The 18,114-nt window shown below is 35.4% G+C and overlaps 1 protein-coding gene across 10 annotated transcripts in view; it reads left to right on the plus strand.

Annotated features, from left to right (window-relative positions):
• Nucleotides 1–18,114, plus strand: part of DOCK7 (dedicator of cytokinesis 7) — a 209,569-nt gene that overhangs the window by 84,614 nt on the left and 106,841 nt on the right. For 9 of the 10 annotated variants that reach the window (XR_011565855.1, XR_011565854.1, XM_070786435.1 and 6 more), the window contains 5 exons: nucleotides 4,088–4,205; nucleotides 7,588–7,658; nucleotides 11,406–11,544; nucleotides 12,469–12,570; nucleotides 15,277–15,363. Coding sequence is in view for 8 of the 10 variants with exons in the window: in XM_070786435.1 (XP_070642536.1) it covers nucleotides 4,088–4,205; nucleotides 7,588–7,658; nucleotides 11,406–11,544; nucleotides 12,469–12,570; nucleotides 15,277–15,363 (517 nt within the window). In the remaining 2 variants the exon portion in view is untranslated. Of the gene's footprint in view, nucleotides 1–4,087; nucleotides 4,206–7,587; nucleotides 7,659–11,405; nucleotides 11,545–12,468; nucleotides 12,571–15,276; nucleotides 15,364–18,114 lie in introns of those variants that run through there. The other variant, XM_070786436.1, reaches the window with a different exon arrangement.

Genomic DNA, 18,114 nt, shown 5'->3' on the forward strand with positions numbered 1-18,114 from the left:
TTCAGTCAATGATTTATTCATAGGAGAAGCTATCCTAAGCATCAGAAATAGAGCAACTAACTAGATAGATAAGGTCCTTGCACTCATGGAGTTTGACCTTAAGTAAAGGAGATATATAAACAAGAAATAATATGTAAACAAGATAAGTTAGGATTATTTTAAGCAGATTATTTGAGTTGTGAATGGAATAACAAAGTGATGTCATGTTTGAGAGAGAAAGGGAGCCTTTCTAAAACTTAAAAGATGGAAAGGGACTGGTTATGTCCACATCCACAAATCTAAAACAGTAGTAATCCAATGCAGAAGTTGAGGGGTGGGAGGAAAGTATGATGTGTTTTGCTGTGCTGTGCATTTTGCCTGTCTATTTTAAACTTGCAATTTTCTCATTGAAATTTGTGGGCAGATTCTTTAGTTTTTAAGTCCCCTTGTGGGCCCCCAAAGACATTCAGTGTTCGTAACATTTATCGTTCTGCATTATAATTATTTGCCCGTTTGACTCTCCTTCCAGACGTGAGTTCTATGAAGTCAAGAACTCCCTTATTTTCAGTATCTAGTATACTGAAAATATACTCAGTAAATGTATACTCAGTAAATGTTTGTCACAGTGAGGAATTATAAGCATATTAAAGGCCAGTCTGTTGTCAAGGGCTTTGGATCCTATTTTCTCCCACCATTTCAGGAATCTTACATTCTTGTTTAGTGTGTGCAAACTCTGTCTCACCTACATTCTTTCCATTAGGATTTAATCACACTTCAACCTTTCCAGTCTTAAAAAGCTTCCCAAATCCCCATGTTTTGTCTCCAAATATCTTTCTCCCTTTCTCAACTCTACTCTTCAGAATTTTACTGGCTTCATTTTTTTAATGCCTACTACTCTTGAATCTTACTTTTGTCTGTTTTCAGCCTAAAATTATCAGTAACTTGTGCTCAGTTGCTCAGCTGTGTTCAGTTCTTTGTGACCTCATGCACTGTAGCCCTCTAGGCTCCTCTGTCCATGGAATTTTCCAGGCAACAATATTGGGGTGGATTGCTATTTCCTTCTCCAGGGAATCTTCCCAACCCAGGGATTGAACCCATGTCTCTTGTGTCTGCTGCATTGCAGGTGAATTCTTTACCACTAGCACCATCTGGATTTGATTAATTTTCCTGTAGTGCTAAAAGGGTAAGAACTTTAAGAGCATACCTATGGTGCTTTACACTTCTACCAGTTATTTCAGAGAAAAGGTTAAGAGTTGGTCTATGAAAGCCTTATTTGCAATAGCCAAGATATGGAAGCAACCTAAGTGTCCATCAACAGATGAATGGATAGAGAAGCTGTGGTGTGTTTATGTGATGTTGCTGAATTCAGTTGACATTTTTCATTTCTTTCCTCATGTGGTCCCTGAATAGCAATTGATGCTTAACTCTTTAATTCTACTTGTAATTTCTTCCTTTTATTTCCATGTCACTGTACTCTCAAGGTTTTCCTTCTGCTGCTTTGTAGGTGACTGACCAGTCTTCTTTGTAGGCTCATCCTCTTCTGGATGACCACAAGATCTTGGAGTTCCTTAAGACTCCTTTGTTTGAATAACACACAATGAGTAATTAAATGATATTTTAGTTCTCTCATAGTTAATGTCCTTGGCAGTGATTCTCAGCATAGGAAAAATGGTATAGATGCAAGATAGAAAAGAAGAAATAAAAGCCTTGTACTCTTGAATGTGAATTGTCACTATGAATTTAGGTATATTTCATGTTAAAAGCATTCTCCCCTAACTCTTTCAAAAGAAGAAACAATGAGTAACCCACAATTAGTGGCCTGGAAAAACATTTTCCACTTTATAAACCACAGCTCCTTGGAGAAATAGCTGATTCCAGGTTTGGAAAGAAAGTGTATAAGAAGAGCCTGGAATTAGCAAGAAGCTGTGGAAGACTAGTATGACTGAATCAAAGGGATTATGAGGCAGTTTGAATTGACCTTTTCACTTGTCAAGGATGATACAATTTGAACACCAATAAAGATAGTAACTGCAAAATATTTAAACCTGTTAATATGTTTGGTCCATTAATTTATAAGTGATACTTTAAAAAAATTGATCTCTTTTAGAGGAATGTAATGTACCAACTGATTATTTTGAAAACTGGCAGATAATGGAAAAGAATGAAGCATTTATTCTTGCTTCTCAGTAGATAAGGAAAAGTGCTTTTCATAGAGATATTTCAGCTTATAAATATAGAAACAGTGATAGAATATTACCTTTTGGCAACCCTTAATGAGTTAATGGATTTAGGCATGGATCATCATTATCTACTAATTGCACAGAGAGAGAAACAACAACCAAACATTTTCCTCCTGATAGAAGGATACGGTATCATTTGTGAAGTGGTCTTGTCCCTGAAATTTGACCAAAGGTCTAGATTTAACTTTCAGTTGATAGAAAACACAGAGGAACATGTTAAATGTTACTATAGGGTGCAGTCAATAAAATCTAGCCTCTGGAAAAATGTACACAAAAATAATTCAGTTTCTTTAACAAATGCCATAGCAGTGGTAGAAGATTGAAAAGACTTCATCATGATCAACTAAGTACCTGTCTCTTTCTCCCATAGCTACTGCGCACTTCTCTCACAATGCAGCATTGTTTTGAAATGTTCTTGTTTATAGGTGTTTCCCTGCCATTAGATGTGTGATGACACCTTTTACCTCTTTTTAATCTTGTCATTTTTAACTTTTGACATTTTACGTATAGTGTATCTGGATGTGGGTCTCTTTGAGTTCATATTTGGAACTCTCTGAATGTCCTAGAACTAGATGTCTGTTCCTTTCCTCAGATTAGAGACATTTTCTGCCATTATTTCTTCACAATTTTCGGTAAGTGGGGTAATGCCACTATACATCCTGCTTTGGAACCTGCCTTTTTTTCATTCAACATGCTGGGTATCTCTTTCTGCATTAATAAATACTGCTCTACATTTTCATTTTGAGATTCTGATAGGTATTTGTCTTATTAGTATGTCTTAATTAGCCCAGTACTGATGAACATATTTCTTTATTATTGTTTATAGCTATTTCCTAATATAAACAATGTCATGAATTTCTTTGAACACACCCATTTGTACATATGTGTGGTTCTTTCCTTAGACTAGAGATGGGGTTGTTAGGTCAAAGAGTATATTCATTTAAAATTTCTGTATTACCCTACCACCTTCTGGAAAATTTAGACCTATTTTCATTGCCCCAGTGTTTAATTAGGAGGGTTTTATTATATTTGAAGTCCTGTACATCCGCTGTCAGCAAGCACTAGCCTTCAGGTAAAGAAAAAATAATCTTTTTTTCTTTTTTTAAAAATTCATTTTTAATTGGAGGATAATCATTTTACAATATCGTGTTGGTTTCTGCTGTATAACAGCATGAATCAGCCATAATCTATTTTTTCTTACTTCTTTTGAAGCCCTCTATTTTGATGCTTTTTCTTGAATTATTTCTCATCTCTGTATTGGGAGCAGCAACTGCTACCAGCAGCTGTGTAAGATGCAACTGGGCTTACGTCAGTTGATTGTAGAGTAATATGTGATTTTCTCATAGTAGCTATCTAACACTGTTATGCCTACCATATTGCCATATGTGTTTTTTGAACAATAATGTAGAATATTATACCTCTTAAAACCTTGATCACATTTATACAAAAAGCCTTATTTATAAATGTCATCCTATAAGATAATATTAGAACTGTCTTTTAATTTCTTAATAATGTTTCTATCCTCACTTGTTTATTTCTCAGAAGCCTCTTTTAGAGGAAATAACTTGCATTTTGAAGTATGACTGAACTGTATTCTGATTTCAGCTTTACCACTTAGTTGTATGTGAAAAATCTCTTAACTTTTTTGGGCCTCAATTCATCTGTAAAGTGGGGGTATATTTGATTGCTCTCTGTTTGAATGATTACTCTAAGGATCAAATCTAACATTGTATGTAAAAATAGCATAGTGTCTATAGAGCAAATGCTAGTAATTTAGTATTTGTTCATTTGTTTCTTTTGTAGTGTGTAGTAGTGATACATAGTATTTTCAGATATGTTCACTATCATGTATACTATTGCCTTCACAGAAACCTTCTCTACATATACCCTCAGAGTCTTAATTTTGCCAACCGTCAAGGTTCTGCCAGAAATATAACAGTGAAAGTCCAGTTTATGTATGGGGAGGATCCTAGCAATGCCATGCCGGTAAGAAATGTTCTTTACAATTTCTATTCTTCATATGTGGTTCAAACAGACTTTTTTTGGGGGTTGGGGTGTGGTATCACTTGGTTGGCAGGTCTAAATTGGAAATTAATGTGATCTTGTAAACTGTATTTCTGACTTCATTACTTCCTGAACAGGTAGTAATGAGTTTACTTGAAGTCTTGTTTATTGAGGACTTGGTATATGCTAGGCACTTCCAGAGATACAAAGATGAATAAGATTTATAATCTAGAGGATATAAGAACAACACATAAGATTCAAAAATAGTGAACTTCAGAAGAGGGCCAGATCAGAATCACCTAGAGTGCTCTAACAGAGCACAGAGAGCTCCTCTCTTTGCTTGCATCTGAGATTCTGATTCCCCTCCTTCAGAATAAAAGGGCAGGTAAGGGAGGTGGAAAGTGGTAGGCAGTAAATGGGGGCTGAAAATGCTCTCCTGGTAATTCTAATTTGTATGTTTCTTCTCACCTTGGTTGAGAACCTCTGGCAATAGTTCTCAACTTTGGTTGCATTTTACACTCACACAGGAAGCTTTTGAAAGTGCTAGTGCCCAGCTGAATCTCATTCCAATTACAGTATAAACTCTGGGGAGGGGTACCAGGCAGATACCATTATTTTTTAAATTCCCCCAGGGGATTACAGCTTCCCTGGTAGCTCAGACAGTAAAGAATCTGGCTGCAATCCTGGAGACCTGGGTTTAATCCCTAGGTCGGGAAGATCCGCTGGAGAAGGAAAGGCAGTCCACTCCAGTATTCTTGCCTGGAGAATTCCGTGCACTGAGGAGCCTGGCTGGCTACAGTCAATGGGGTCTCAAAGAGTCGGACACCACTGAGGGACTAACGCTTTCAAGGGATTAAATTTTTCAGCCAATATTGAGAACCTAAGGTATGTGCTAATTATTAGAAAATTGATAGTATGTAGGGATTCAAAGGCCTAGATGTTCAGAGGAAAGAGAGGATGCCTCAGAAGTGGTTAAAATGTTACAGCAGTGGGTCTAGACCATGGGGAAAGGAAGGCAGTTCATATTGGAGAATGTTCTTCAGCAGAGGTAGAATGGTGAGTTGCCAGTGAGCTAGAACAATGCAAGATAAGTCAGAAATAGTAGACTGAGGCCAGACTGTGGAGGGTCTTGACTGCCCATACGGTCACTGAGGACTTGTGGGACATTAATAAATGCAGGCTCCATGAACGTAGATTTTTAACTTACGGAGTAGGAACGTACCTGTCACCTGTAGATGTTCACCCTCTGAGAGAACCTTTGTGGATTGAAAATGAGCTAACAGGTGCATTTTTTACAGTTTTATTTTGGCCTTCTATGTGAGTCATTTGAATCAAGTTCTTTTGATTTTCTTCTTACTAAGAAAACTATTTTCATTTCCACTATAGCCTCAATTTCATCAGGATTTATAGATCTTGATAACAGCAAGCACAAATTATTCATCTTTGTATTCTTCTATGGCAGCTTTTTCAGGTCTTTGCATATAATGCATGCTGAGCAAATATTTCAATAAATGTAGAATTTACTCTTGGGGTTTGGAATGAGCATTTCATGCTTTTAACTAGCTCTTCATTTCTGCTGAAGGACTGAATGTACCATCACTGTTGATGAAAAGATACTGGACTGTGAAAATAGATACTTTATTATCCTATATGTGAATGGTCATATGAATTTGAGCTTATGACAAACGTGGTGTATGTAAAATAATTTGTTTTTCTTTTTTGCTTAACAAACTCTTCCTTGTCTTAGCATATATATGGCCTCCTCTGCAGCGCCCCAGCTGCGTCCAGCCATATTGACAGTTAGACCACTCTTTCTCTTGGCACTGCCATAGTGTCTTCTGACTTCTTTTACAGGCTGCTTCCTTTATGATTATGTGTTTATTTCTTTACCTTGTCCACTAGACTGTGAGCTCCTTGAGGGCAGGGACCATATCTTACTCATATCTGTATCTTGATGCCTGTCATAGTGCTTGACATAATTGATGCTCAGTTCATGTTGATGAATGATTACAAATACATGTTAAATGGTCAAAGGAACACTTTCCAGTTTATTTCATGCATGTTATGAAAATAAATTACTTTGTGAAAAACAAAAGCTTCTCAGAGGGGGAAAAATGTACTGCATTCCATTCACTTGTGTATTATTAATGTTATGAAAATATAATGCTTTTATGTTTATGTGAGTGGGTGGTTTGAAAGAATATATAACAAGACATTTGCTTATTTTTGTATTTGCTTATTTTTTTAAACTGACTATTAAAACGGGTCTTAAGATAAATTTTGATCAAATAACATTGATATGATAAAATCATAAATTTCATAATTCTGGCACTGGAGCAACATTTTTATTAAAACATAGTAAGATATTCTTAGAAAACTTTTGAAATTAGACATATCTAGGAGAATCATAATTATTGTACTTTTACATACTCTTAAAAGGACCTGCAAAAAGAAACATAGATATCTGTTATTATGTTCTTTTTATTTAAGGATGGTGCCAGTTAACCCCTTCCCATGAGGAGTAAACTTTGAGTCGTTTTTACCACTTGTGTGATAGAAGTGTGATGACCTGTCCACATACCTATTCATGCGTGTGTAGAATGACTGGCCAGACTTAAAGGTTTAATTTGTGACTAGATAACATTGTAAGCGTGCCACATTGGAATCATAGCTGTGACCTTGACATCAATAAGACATTTATCTAATCAGCTGCCCTAATTAACCATAGCATGGTTGGGTAGAATTCACGAGACGGATATATAAGACTGAATTATTTTACCTCTAAAATGTTGCTAAAACTTTTAGAAACATCCAGTCTCTAAAAGTGGTACTTTTTTTTTTTATGTGGTGAATTAAAAAAAGCATAAGTAAGAATAGAAGACTGGAGCTCCTCTTTCATTGTAGAGTAGCTTACAGTAAGGATACAGAGATTGACCAAAATTAGAATATTTTAATATAAATACTTTATATTTGACATTTAGAATGACTGTTGTTTTAGTAGAGAAGCCACCAATTTGTATAGTAGATATATGTCACCATTCTAGGATTGTACTCTTATATAAATTCCAAATTATGTACTACAGCTAGATTTTAAAATGAATTCTTTACCTTCTTCAAGAAAAAGAAATGTACCTTATTGCCCAATAGATATAATGGATAGAAACTTTCTGAATGTTTGAATGTCAGATGGGTGTGTAGTTGAAAAGAAATTTACATTTAAGCAATTGAACTTATAGGCACATGTTCTTCATTGGGCTGATTTTGCCCATTGTTCTCAGTTATTAAATCAGACCAATTCTTACATAGATATGAAACATCCAGCATTTATTACAACAAAGTTTCAACATGCTGTTATTTGTTACAGGTAATCTTTGGTAAATCTAGCTGTTCAGAATTTTCAAAGGAAGCCTATACAGCCGTAGTATATCATAACAGGTACTGAATTCAAATATTTCTTTCAAAGTTACTCACTTCTCAGTGGCATTGTTAGCTCTCACATTAGTGTGTTTACTGAATGCTTTGCTGCACTGAATGTGCAAATTCAAGACAGCCAACATCAGAGTTTTAAATTTCAACCTGTAGATATACATTCTCTCCACAGACATCTCGAAGTTAAGACTTTATATACAAAACATCTTTTCTGTCAAATTCTCTGATCCTTTCATTTTTATTATATTGTTATTGATTACCATTGTGGCCTCTGGTCTTTCGGTCTCTCGCTGTTGTTTTCACCTACACTTTGTAGTTTTACTTAACTCTTTACTAAACTTGCACCCAAGTGCAACATCCAGTAAGTTGGTGCAGCATCCAATAAATCTTTGCCTTAGTGTCTTTCCATTTTAGTTCTTTGGAAAATTGATTGTTAACTCTGGATAACGTAATTTCTGCTTTCTTTCTCCTCCTCCTTTCTGTTCCTCCTCCTCTACCTTCCCCTCCTCCTCTTCTACCATCCCTACCTCTTCCCCTCCCTCCCCTCCCCCTGCTCCTACGCTAACCCCTCCTTTTTTTTTCTATTATTGGATGCTATTGGAGAAAAATCAAAATTGTGCCCATTGAGGCTGTCATGGACTGATGGTGTTTTATCACATGATGAGGCTACAGTGTTTTACCTTCTCTTGGCCCCACTCCTCTTTGGTAAATTTGGTTGGCATCACTTTTTTACCCTCTCTCCCATTTGGCAGTGGCTATTTTAAGCTTTTCTTCCCTTGCTTTAGCTCCTACCTCTTTCTGTCTGCTACTCGTAGTGTTCCTACTTTACGAAGTCGATTGAGACCATCTGACTTGGTGTCTGTGAACTGCTACGCTTTTCATCTCAGATTATCTCTGTGTGGATCTGCATTCCTCTGTTGTGAGGTTGGTAATGGTCCACTCCCTCCCTCAGCGTGGATCTTTTCATCTCTGCTCTCAAAGAGTCTTATCCAGCCTCTTCAGAGTGTGACTCCATCAGTTATTCCTTTTCTTAACATCATCGGTCTTCTGCTTCATTGGCTCCATCTCTTATTGCCACAAAATTTGTTTCTTCTATACTTCCAAAAACAAAAGTCTTTATTCACTGCTGTTATGTAGCATGGCTTTTCCTTCCCTTCCCTAAAACTTTCTTCTTTCTTACCTTTATTTTATGGCCCTCTCTCGGTTTACTTTTTTTCTATAATAATTATTCTAATTTTTCTTTTTCTTTAAAACATACGCCTTCCACACAAAGCACTAAAGTTTTGCCTTTAACCTTCTTTTTCTATAATGTTCTCTCCCTAAATAATCTTGTATGTATTCCAGAATTATACTCAGTGAAACCACTACTGCTTTTACCTTTGTGTGGCTTGTCCTCACTCTTTATTTTCCGTCCTAACCTTCTTTCTGAGCTATAGATGTGCATTTTCAGATCTTTTAGGTGTATTCATTTGAATGCCTACTTCCTTCTTAATTTCCATGTGTTTATTCTTGACTCTCTTCCTAAACCAGTCTCTCCCTGTTTTTATTAAGGGTACCACCATTTTTCCAGTTGCTCTGACTCAGAATATAAAACATTCTTAACTTCCTTCTTAATGTCTCTAATCCAATCATCTTTTATGTCTTAATGTTTATATTTCTGCTCCATTACAAACATATCCTGTGCTGTCCTGTTTCTGGGCCTTTCTTGGATCTTTTTTTCTTTTATAATACTAATTACCTCTATTTATTGAACTACTCATAGTTTAAGGCCCATATCATGTGTCTCTTCCTAAATGACAGTTCCTTGATCTAAAACTTGAAATAATCTGTTTAGCTCTTCTCTTGGAGCACTTAACCTTATATGCTCTATACCAGGGGTCAGCAAACTTCTCTAAAAAGGGTCAGATGGTATATATTTTAGGACTTGTGCACTGTCTGCTCTTTTGCAGCTGCTCAGCCCTGTTGTTCTGCAAAAGTAGCCATGCACAGTCAGTTGCAAGTAAACGGGCATTGCTGTCTGCCAATAAAATTTTTTAATGGACCCTGAAATTTAAATTTCATTTAATATTTTAAGTTAAATATTATTTGTTTGAATTTTTTAACTACTTAAAAATATAAGAATCATTTTTTAGTTTGTAGGCTGTACAAAACCAAGTAATGAACTGGATTTGGCCTGTGGCCATAGTTTGCCAACCCCTGCTTTATAGCATAGCTGTTGATATATGTTCTTATACTTCTGCTAAATATATACTTTTGAGGGTTTTTTAAAAATATTCATCTTTAAAACCACCATAAAAATCACACAGTGCTTATTAGCCTAATGGTGGGTAAATAAAAATACTTATTGATGAATAACTCTTAGATGTTTAATTTTCCATAAGAACCTTCACATAATGATTTCAGGAAAGAAATGAACTGAAACACTAAATACCAGGAAACATGGAGAAAGAAGGTTGTAATTTCAGTTTGTGGCTAAGTCTTTATTTTGTTGCTCTCAGCATTAGTAGAATTAAAATGATAGAGTCTAACACTACTAGTAAATACAACTTTCTCATAATTCAGTGGTGATTAGTAAGTAATACGATCTATAGCATCTTATATTCACTGAAGTCATCAAATTATCAAATGGCAAGCATTAACTATCTTTCTTATGGGTATTAAAACCTTTATGCCCCTTACCTGTTAAGCATTTTTGAAGCTTATTTGAGATGGAAGAATATTTGACATATTTTGCATCAGAGGAAAATCCCTAGTTGGTGGGATGGCTTTCACTTTAAAGATAGTTGGAGCCATACAGTGTGGATGTCTTTTCATTGTAATAACTCTGAGAGCTACTAACCAAATACAGAAGGCTGGGATGCTAAGGTTCTCTCTTAGCTCTATATCATAAATAGCAGTCATGGTGCTGTTTATGATATACCATAGAAATGCATATGCTTATACCACAGAAATGCCCATACGGGCCACTCTCAATACATCTCAGTTGTATTGAGATGCAACTACTACTGGTTTGATCAGATATGACATTTGTTGTATTCCTATAGTAGCTGTGTGCACTTTCAAGCAGTGGGACACATGCAATTGTGGGTGTTCTCTGATTTCTTTTTCTGTTCTTTTTTCTCTTTTCCTTTTTTTTTTAAGCTGTCAGTCAATAAATAGTCCATGTTTTTGGTAACATTATTTCTTTAGCAATGGGATAATAAATACAAGGAAATTCTATAGAGAGCCCATCTTGATACCAGATTGTCTAAACATATCTTTTTTCTTTTTTTTTAAATAGAAGGATAAACAAATTAGTCTTAATATAAAGCTGTACTCCTATAAAAGAAAAATGTTTTTCTATGGTATGGTTATGAGATATACTATAAAAAACTTATTTTTCTATGTAATACATATCTAGATTGGTTATAAAATAGAAAGCCTTGCCCTAGTTTCCTCTTCTATACAGTTTCCAATCTAATGAAGATCTCAGCATTAAGGTGGTGATTATTAGTGAATTTTCAAATAGTAGGATTACTCAACCCATTAATGAAAATGGGATAGACATTTCAGAAACAGTGACAGCTCCCTCATCTGGAAGTGTAGGAGTTAGTTACTTAGAGTTTGGAAATAAAAATACTTTGGACTAGAAGAAAAATTAAGCACGAATCATGAAATTAATTTAAAAATTACTCAGGTATACAAATGCAGTAATTATTTGTTTTGAACACATTATTGATTATTGATCTGTTTTGTTCTGTTTTTTGTATGAAGGTCTCCTGATTTTCATGAAGAAATCAAGGTTAAACTCCCTGCTACTTTAACTGACCATCATCACTTGCTTTTTACTTTTTATCATGTTAGTTGTCAACAAAAACAAAATACTCCTCTTGAAACTCCTGTTGGATACACAGTAAGTATATTTTTGTTAAATATGTACCTCTTTGATCATAAAAATAATTACAATATTTAAGATATACTTTGTGTCCATTATTATTTGAGGATTCCTTATCTGATTCTCCACATTGGTTAGGAAGGGTCATCGTAAGAAGAAAATGCTTGTTAATATGGTTAACTAATGTCATTAATTAACTAACATGTTTAAACACTTAGGTGTTGGTCCTAATTATTGTATATTTATCCAACATTACTGTGTAAATATAATAGTTTTAAGGGTTCTTCAGAAGAAAATGGTTTGAATGTAACATAACTAAAAGAGACCTCTGTAATTAAAACCCCTTTCAATTGCCTTAGTTAAAGCAATTAAAACCCTTGAGTATTTCTTGAAAATCATTGCTTTTGAATTATAAACCTAAGATGAATACATCATACTGTGCTAATCACAGTTTTGTCAGAAAGGCATGCCTTCACCCAAAAGAGAAAAACTAACATTTGATTCATATTTTTTGTTTTCAGTTTATGACATGAATTTTGCTAAATGTTAGAAAATAAGTTTGTCATACTCTTTAGTTTTATTTTCAACATTTATGTCTAATCAAATCTTTCTTTCCCTGTTTACATTGGCACATTACCCCAGTTTAAAATTGATTCCTCTTATGGCCTTTTTCTACTGCCAACTTTCCTTTGCCTAATAAGGTACTGCTATAGATTTAAATATTGCATAGTTAGTAATAATGGCTTGGAGATCCTTCTCAAGCCATGGGGAAACTTCTTTAGATGAATTATAAAGGCCTAATTATTATTATTACCTAACTAAATCCCTTGGTATTTAGTGATGTGAGACAAATTTGGCTTATAGCAAGTTCTTGAAACAGATTTTTGAAGTAATATTAATAACAAACATTTAAATTAATGTTATTTCTTTTTTATTTAAAAGTGGATACCAATGCTTCAGAATGGACGATTGAAGACTGGGCAGTTTTGCCTACCAGTCTCACTGGAAAAACCACCACAGGCTTATTCCGTACTGTCTCCTGAGGTCAGTATCTCTCACGTTGAAATTCTCCAGATTCAATGAAATGAGTTTCTCATTACAAAGGTAGTTTTCTCAAACTTCTGTCTCTAAGTATGTATATAGTGAAGTACTGTTATTTCTCCTATAATTAAAATTACTCTATAGAATACTTTGAAGCATTATATGTTGTTGTTTTTTTTTTTTCTAATCTCATACACCTTTGAAAGGCAGTGTAGTATGGTTTCCAAGATTTCACTGCTCACTTGTATGATATCAGGTAAGTTTCTTACTCTGCTAAATTGTTGAAGTCCTAGCGCCCAGTGTGACAGCTTTTGGAGATGGGGGCCTTTGGGAGGTAATTAGGTTAGATGAGGTCATGAGGGTGGGGCCTCATGCCTGGTTAGTACTCTGTAAGAAGAGACACTAGAGAGCTTACTCTCTCTCAGCTGTGTGAGGAGACAGTGAGAGGTGGTCATCTGCAAGCTAGGAAGGGGTTCTTACCAGAAACTGACCGTGGTAGCACCTTGATCTTGGACTTCTAGTGTTCAGGCTGTGAGGAAATAAATTTCTGTTACTTAAGTCAACCAGTATATGGTATTTTGTTATGGCAACCTGACTTAAGACTCTGTCTGCCTGAATTCTCTCATCTGTAAATTGAGGAAAATAAGTAATGCCTACAAAAAGGATTGTGTTGATGACTGAATGATTAGTAGTACATAGAACTTAGAATAATGCCAGGCACATGAAGTATACTAAAGAAGTGTCTGCTACTATTATGGTATTCCTGTTGCCACACTACTTGTTAGAATACTTTATGAGAGTAGTTCTTACTTTAGCGTGCATCAAAATCACCTGGAGTATTTGTAGTATTACCAGTGGTTCAACCTTAGCCCTAGAGTTTCTGATTCGTAAGGTCTGGGCTGGGGTTTGATTATTTACATTTCTTACAAGTGTCCAAATGATATTTATGCTGCAGATTGTTTTTAAAGAAGTATGTGTTCACCGTTTACTTGGGTGTCCTATTTTTTAAAGATGAAAATGAGTATTTTGCATTGTAAGAGCTAGTGCCATTTCTTGCATTGAGTAGTTACTATATACTCCACCAGCTTTTTTTAAAAAAAAGTTTCAAAGACTTCATTATTTACCTCAGTAAAGATACCACATTTCTTACCTACATTAATTACCAACACTAATTTTAGTGTTGAATTGTAATAGAAAACTGACTTTATTTGGTTTTATTTTCTTCATATAATAAAAATAAGAAACCATGGGAAAGAAAGCCTATCTGCCTATTTTGTTGTTGTTGAGACATTCTGGTTTTTTTTCATTTGTTTCAAGGATGTTTGTAATTGTTTGTGTAGCCTTTTTTTCCCTGATGGCTGCTTTAAACTCCTGTCAGATCTGTCTAGTATCTGTGTCATCTGACTATTGATGTCTGTTGATTGTCTTTTCTCATTTAAGTAGAAATTGTCCTGGTTCTTGATATGGTGTGTGATTTTTTGTTATATCCGAAACATTTTGGGTATTATGCTGCGACTCTAGAGCTTATGTTAGTCTGTGTTTTAGCAGTAGTGAGAAGTCCTGTTGCCGGGGGAGGTAAAGACTCACACTCCCCACTGTGCATGGGGCTTCCCAGGCGGTGCTAGTGGTAAAGAACCCACTTGCCAATACGGGAGACATAAAAGATGTGGGTTCGATCCTTGGGTCAGGAAGATCCCCTGGAAGCGGGCATGGCAACCCACTCTAGTATTCTTGCTTGGAGAATCCCATGGACAAAGGAGACTGTTGGATTGTAGTCCATAGCGTTGCAAAGAGTCAGACATGGAGGTGGAATGGGGCTGTGGTTTGTTTTCTTGGCTTTGGCCAGATTAGGGCAATTGTTGGGTTTGGCTAGAGGGAGCAGACTTTTTGTCTTTTCCTTTTAGCATTTCTGGGTTACCAGCTTCTCTAGCAAACTAGTCCAGGATACGTGAGAGAAAAATAAAACTCAGGAAACACTGCCTTATAGTTCCTTTGATCCTGAGGTCCCTAGCACATCTACCTCCTTCTCTCCCCTTTCAGTCTCTATGTTTCTTTTTTCAAGTATCATGTTCCAGCTTTTTAGCTGTACTTATCAGGAAGAATAGAGAGAACTGATGTACTGTCTTTTAAAAATAATTTTTTGTGATCTGATTTTAACACTCCAAGCAATTTATGTCAGAAAAAAAAATGTTTCCTAATCCTTAAAACAACAGACTTCCTTTGCTTATGAATATTTTAAAGCCAAATTAAAACATAGGAGTTTTTAATATAAAGAAAATAGGCTATTATAAACCAATAAGATATTATAGTTGTGAATTTATTGCCATTAAAAGAGATTCACAATGTGATAGGTGAAAAGCAGGTTTCAAAATAATATGTTTGGTACCACCTATGTGAGGGTGTATATAAAGATATATATGTGTAGGGAAGATTTGGAATGATATAAAGGGATATGTTTCTAGGAAGCTAGAATTTTGAAGGCATATTTTCTGCTTTTTGCTCCTTGAGCCTTTTACTTCTTTTGTAGGAAACATTGATTTTGTAATAAGAACAAGATATAAGTTTTACATTTGTTTGTAGTGCATAAAATATATTTCCATAGTATTTTTTCTTATTGAGATATCGTAATTTTTGTTTCATAATTCGTAGTTGTTTCAGCATTCGTAATCAACTTAAGCATCTGTGATCATTGTATTCAATGTCTTATAGGTTCCCCTACCTGGCATGAAATGGGTAGATAATCACAAAGGTGTTTTTAATGTTGAAGTTGTTGCTGTTTCATCTATCCATACACAAGTAAGTGGTTTTTTAATAATTTTTACGATCACATTTCACTTAAATGAATTGAACTTAAATCAATTTTTTCTGTTATGACATTTGAAACTATGTATCAGTTTAAAATGTATAGGTTTAGAAGTAACTTTTTAAAGGAATCAACAAAATATCATTTAATGTCAGCAGAAGCAAATATTTTCCTTTTCAGAATGTTATTGACTTCATTTTGAACAATTAAAGTGATTTTTTTCCCCCTAAGTTTCTAGAACATAGCAGGATAATTAGAGTTGAAAAACGATTTTCCAGCTCATTTTATTTCTCATAGACTTAGATACTTCAAATGGAAAAGGTCCTTGGGGGTCTCCATATTTTTCTCTATATCTCTGAAATGTGCGAAGGTCTTCTGAAAGCCTTTGTATTTACTCATTCTGTAACTGGAACGCTTTTCCTCTGACATTCATTTGACTTCTCTTCATAAAGAGAAGCCTTTGCATGTAACTCTTAAACATAGCAGCTCCATCACTCTGGATCGTCTTACACTGCACTCATTACTGCTTGTTATTTTCACTTGCATGCTCTTGTACTTTTGCTTCGTCTCACTCTCTCTCTCTCTCTCCATGTGCATATATATTCATTCATATCCTTTGTTTATGTTCTTTCTCCCATTATATTGTAAGCTCCATGTGGTCAGGGATGTTGTTACCTGTGAAAGAGTGAGCCTTCCTTTCAAGGACTTTACAGTGAAATAGAAGGAAATGCAAAAATAATCATAATACAAGAAAGCTAGTATTATATTAGATATATGAACTAAATTTTTTCAAGTACAGAGAGTTGTCAGTTTTGCTGGGAACTGAGTTACTGCATTGGTGAGTAGATATTTATCATATATAGAAGAGAAGGTAGACAGTGCAGTTGATTGAAAGCAAGTGCAGGACTTCCCTGGTGGCACAGTGGATAAGAATCTTCCTGCCAGCGCAGGGGACACAGTCTTCCCTGGCAGGAAGATTCCACATGCCAACTAAGCTGGTGTGCCACAACTACTGAAGCCCGTGCACCTAGAGCCTGGGTGTGCAGCAAGAGAAGCCAGTGCAATGAGAAGCTGGTGCACCCGAACAAAGAGCAGCCCCCTCTCGCCAAAACTAGAGAAAGTGTATACACAGCAGTGAAGACCCAGTGCAGCCAAAAATAAACAGATAAAGCAAGGGCAGGTAATCTGTTGTGAATGCAATTTTAAGTGCACGGAAAATCATGATACATGAACATAGAAGACCAGGCTGATAAAATATTATGAACAACCTTAAATGCCACAGAATTTAGGATGGTGATTTCTAACTTAAAAGTAAACACGAGAGAAGTAAATTTAGGAGCATACCAAGGAGGTGAAATTATGGGACCATAAGGAGTTTAATTTTGAGTTTGAAGTGCCTGTGCACTTCAGATAAAGATGTCTTGTAGGCACTTGTGATGAATGAATTTAGGATTGGGAAGTAACAGAATAAATGTGATAGCTGAAACTGTGCTAGTGAATATGATTTTCCAGGGACAAAATGTAGAGTGAGAAGAGGTGGATGTTTAAAATAGAATATGTGGGTTCTCCAACTTGAAAGGGTATGCGGAGGTTTCCAAGGCTACCTTCAACTTTTGTGATTTTCTAGCAGAACTCACAGGACTCAGTGGAGAGTATATTCACAGCTATGATTTATTTTAGTGAAAGACATAAAGCAAAATCAGATAAGGGGAAAGAGGTTCAGTCTGGAGGAAATAGGACACAGGCTTTCAAGAGTTTTCTCCTAGTGGAGTCACACAGGGCAAATGGGAACAGCATATGTGAAATGTCTACCAGGGTAGCTCAGTTCCCAGAGTTTTTACCATAGGCTTGTCTCATAGACACCCACTGCCTAACACATACCAAGATGCGAGATTCATAGAACGAAAGCAAGTATTAAGCATAAACTATATTGCTTGCACAGTTTCGGTGTAGTGAGCATTCGCCTGTCAGTGGAAACCCTCCTAATATCCAACTTCCTGATAGCAGCCGAGGGCCAACCTATTGCAATCAGGCCTTTGAAATGATAGCAGTCTTAAGCTTGCTATGTTAACTCTTCTCTGCACAGTAAGATAGAGAAAAGTAAGAAGACAGAGTGTCTCTATATTATATTTTAAAACAACAGCAAAAAAGGTAGTATATATGTTTTATTTAGCTTTCCACAGGTAGATCCCAGTAAAATAATGCTCCAGTGGAGTTTTTACTTTTCTGTTACTAGATATGTCATATGTTTTTGTGTTTCCTGTAGAACTTACTCTTCTGATAATGAAAAGGTTGGCATTATAGTATACTGTTGAAACACTTTCCTTCTCGTAATAAAATTATTTTTAGTATCATATGATATCTTCTTAAGTGTACAAACACATTCTTTTTCATTTTTGCTTTGAATCCTATAATCATTGTTAGTTTTCTCTTTTTTTAGTGTTGGTAATGTATCTTTTACTTCCAACTTTGTTTTTAGGGAGGCAGATACATGTGTTCTCTTTAATGTAACAAAGAAGGATTTCGGGCAAGATATTTCATATAGATGATTTTGAATCTGTAGAAGTAGAGGAAGAATAGACTGGGAGGGTGTAATGTGTAGCATCCTGACAGTCTCAGATATGACTGAAACTCAAAAGTTTATAAATTTTGCAGCTATGTAATATAATTTCATCATGTATTATAATCTTTTTTAAAAGGCTCAATTGAAGACATTAAGTGTTTTTATGATGTTTTGTAACTTC

Source organism: Bos indicus, chromosome 3, assembly GCF_029378745.1.
Source record: "Bos indicus isolate NIAB-ARS_2022 breed Sahiwal x Tharparkar chromosome 3, NIAB-ARS_B.indTharparkar_mat_pri_1.0, whole genome shotgun sequence".
NCBI lineage: Eukaryota > Metazoa > Chordata > Mammalia > Artiodactyla > Bovidae > Bos > Bos indicus.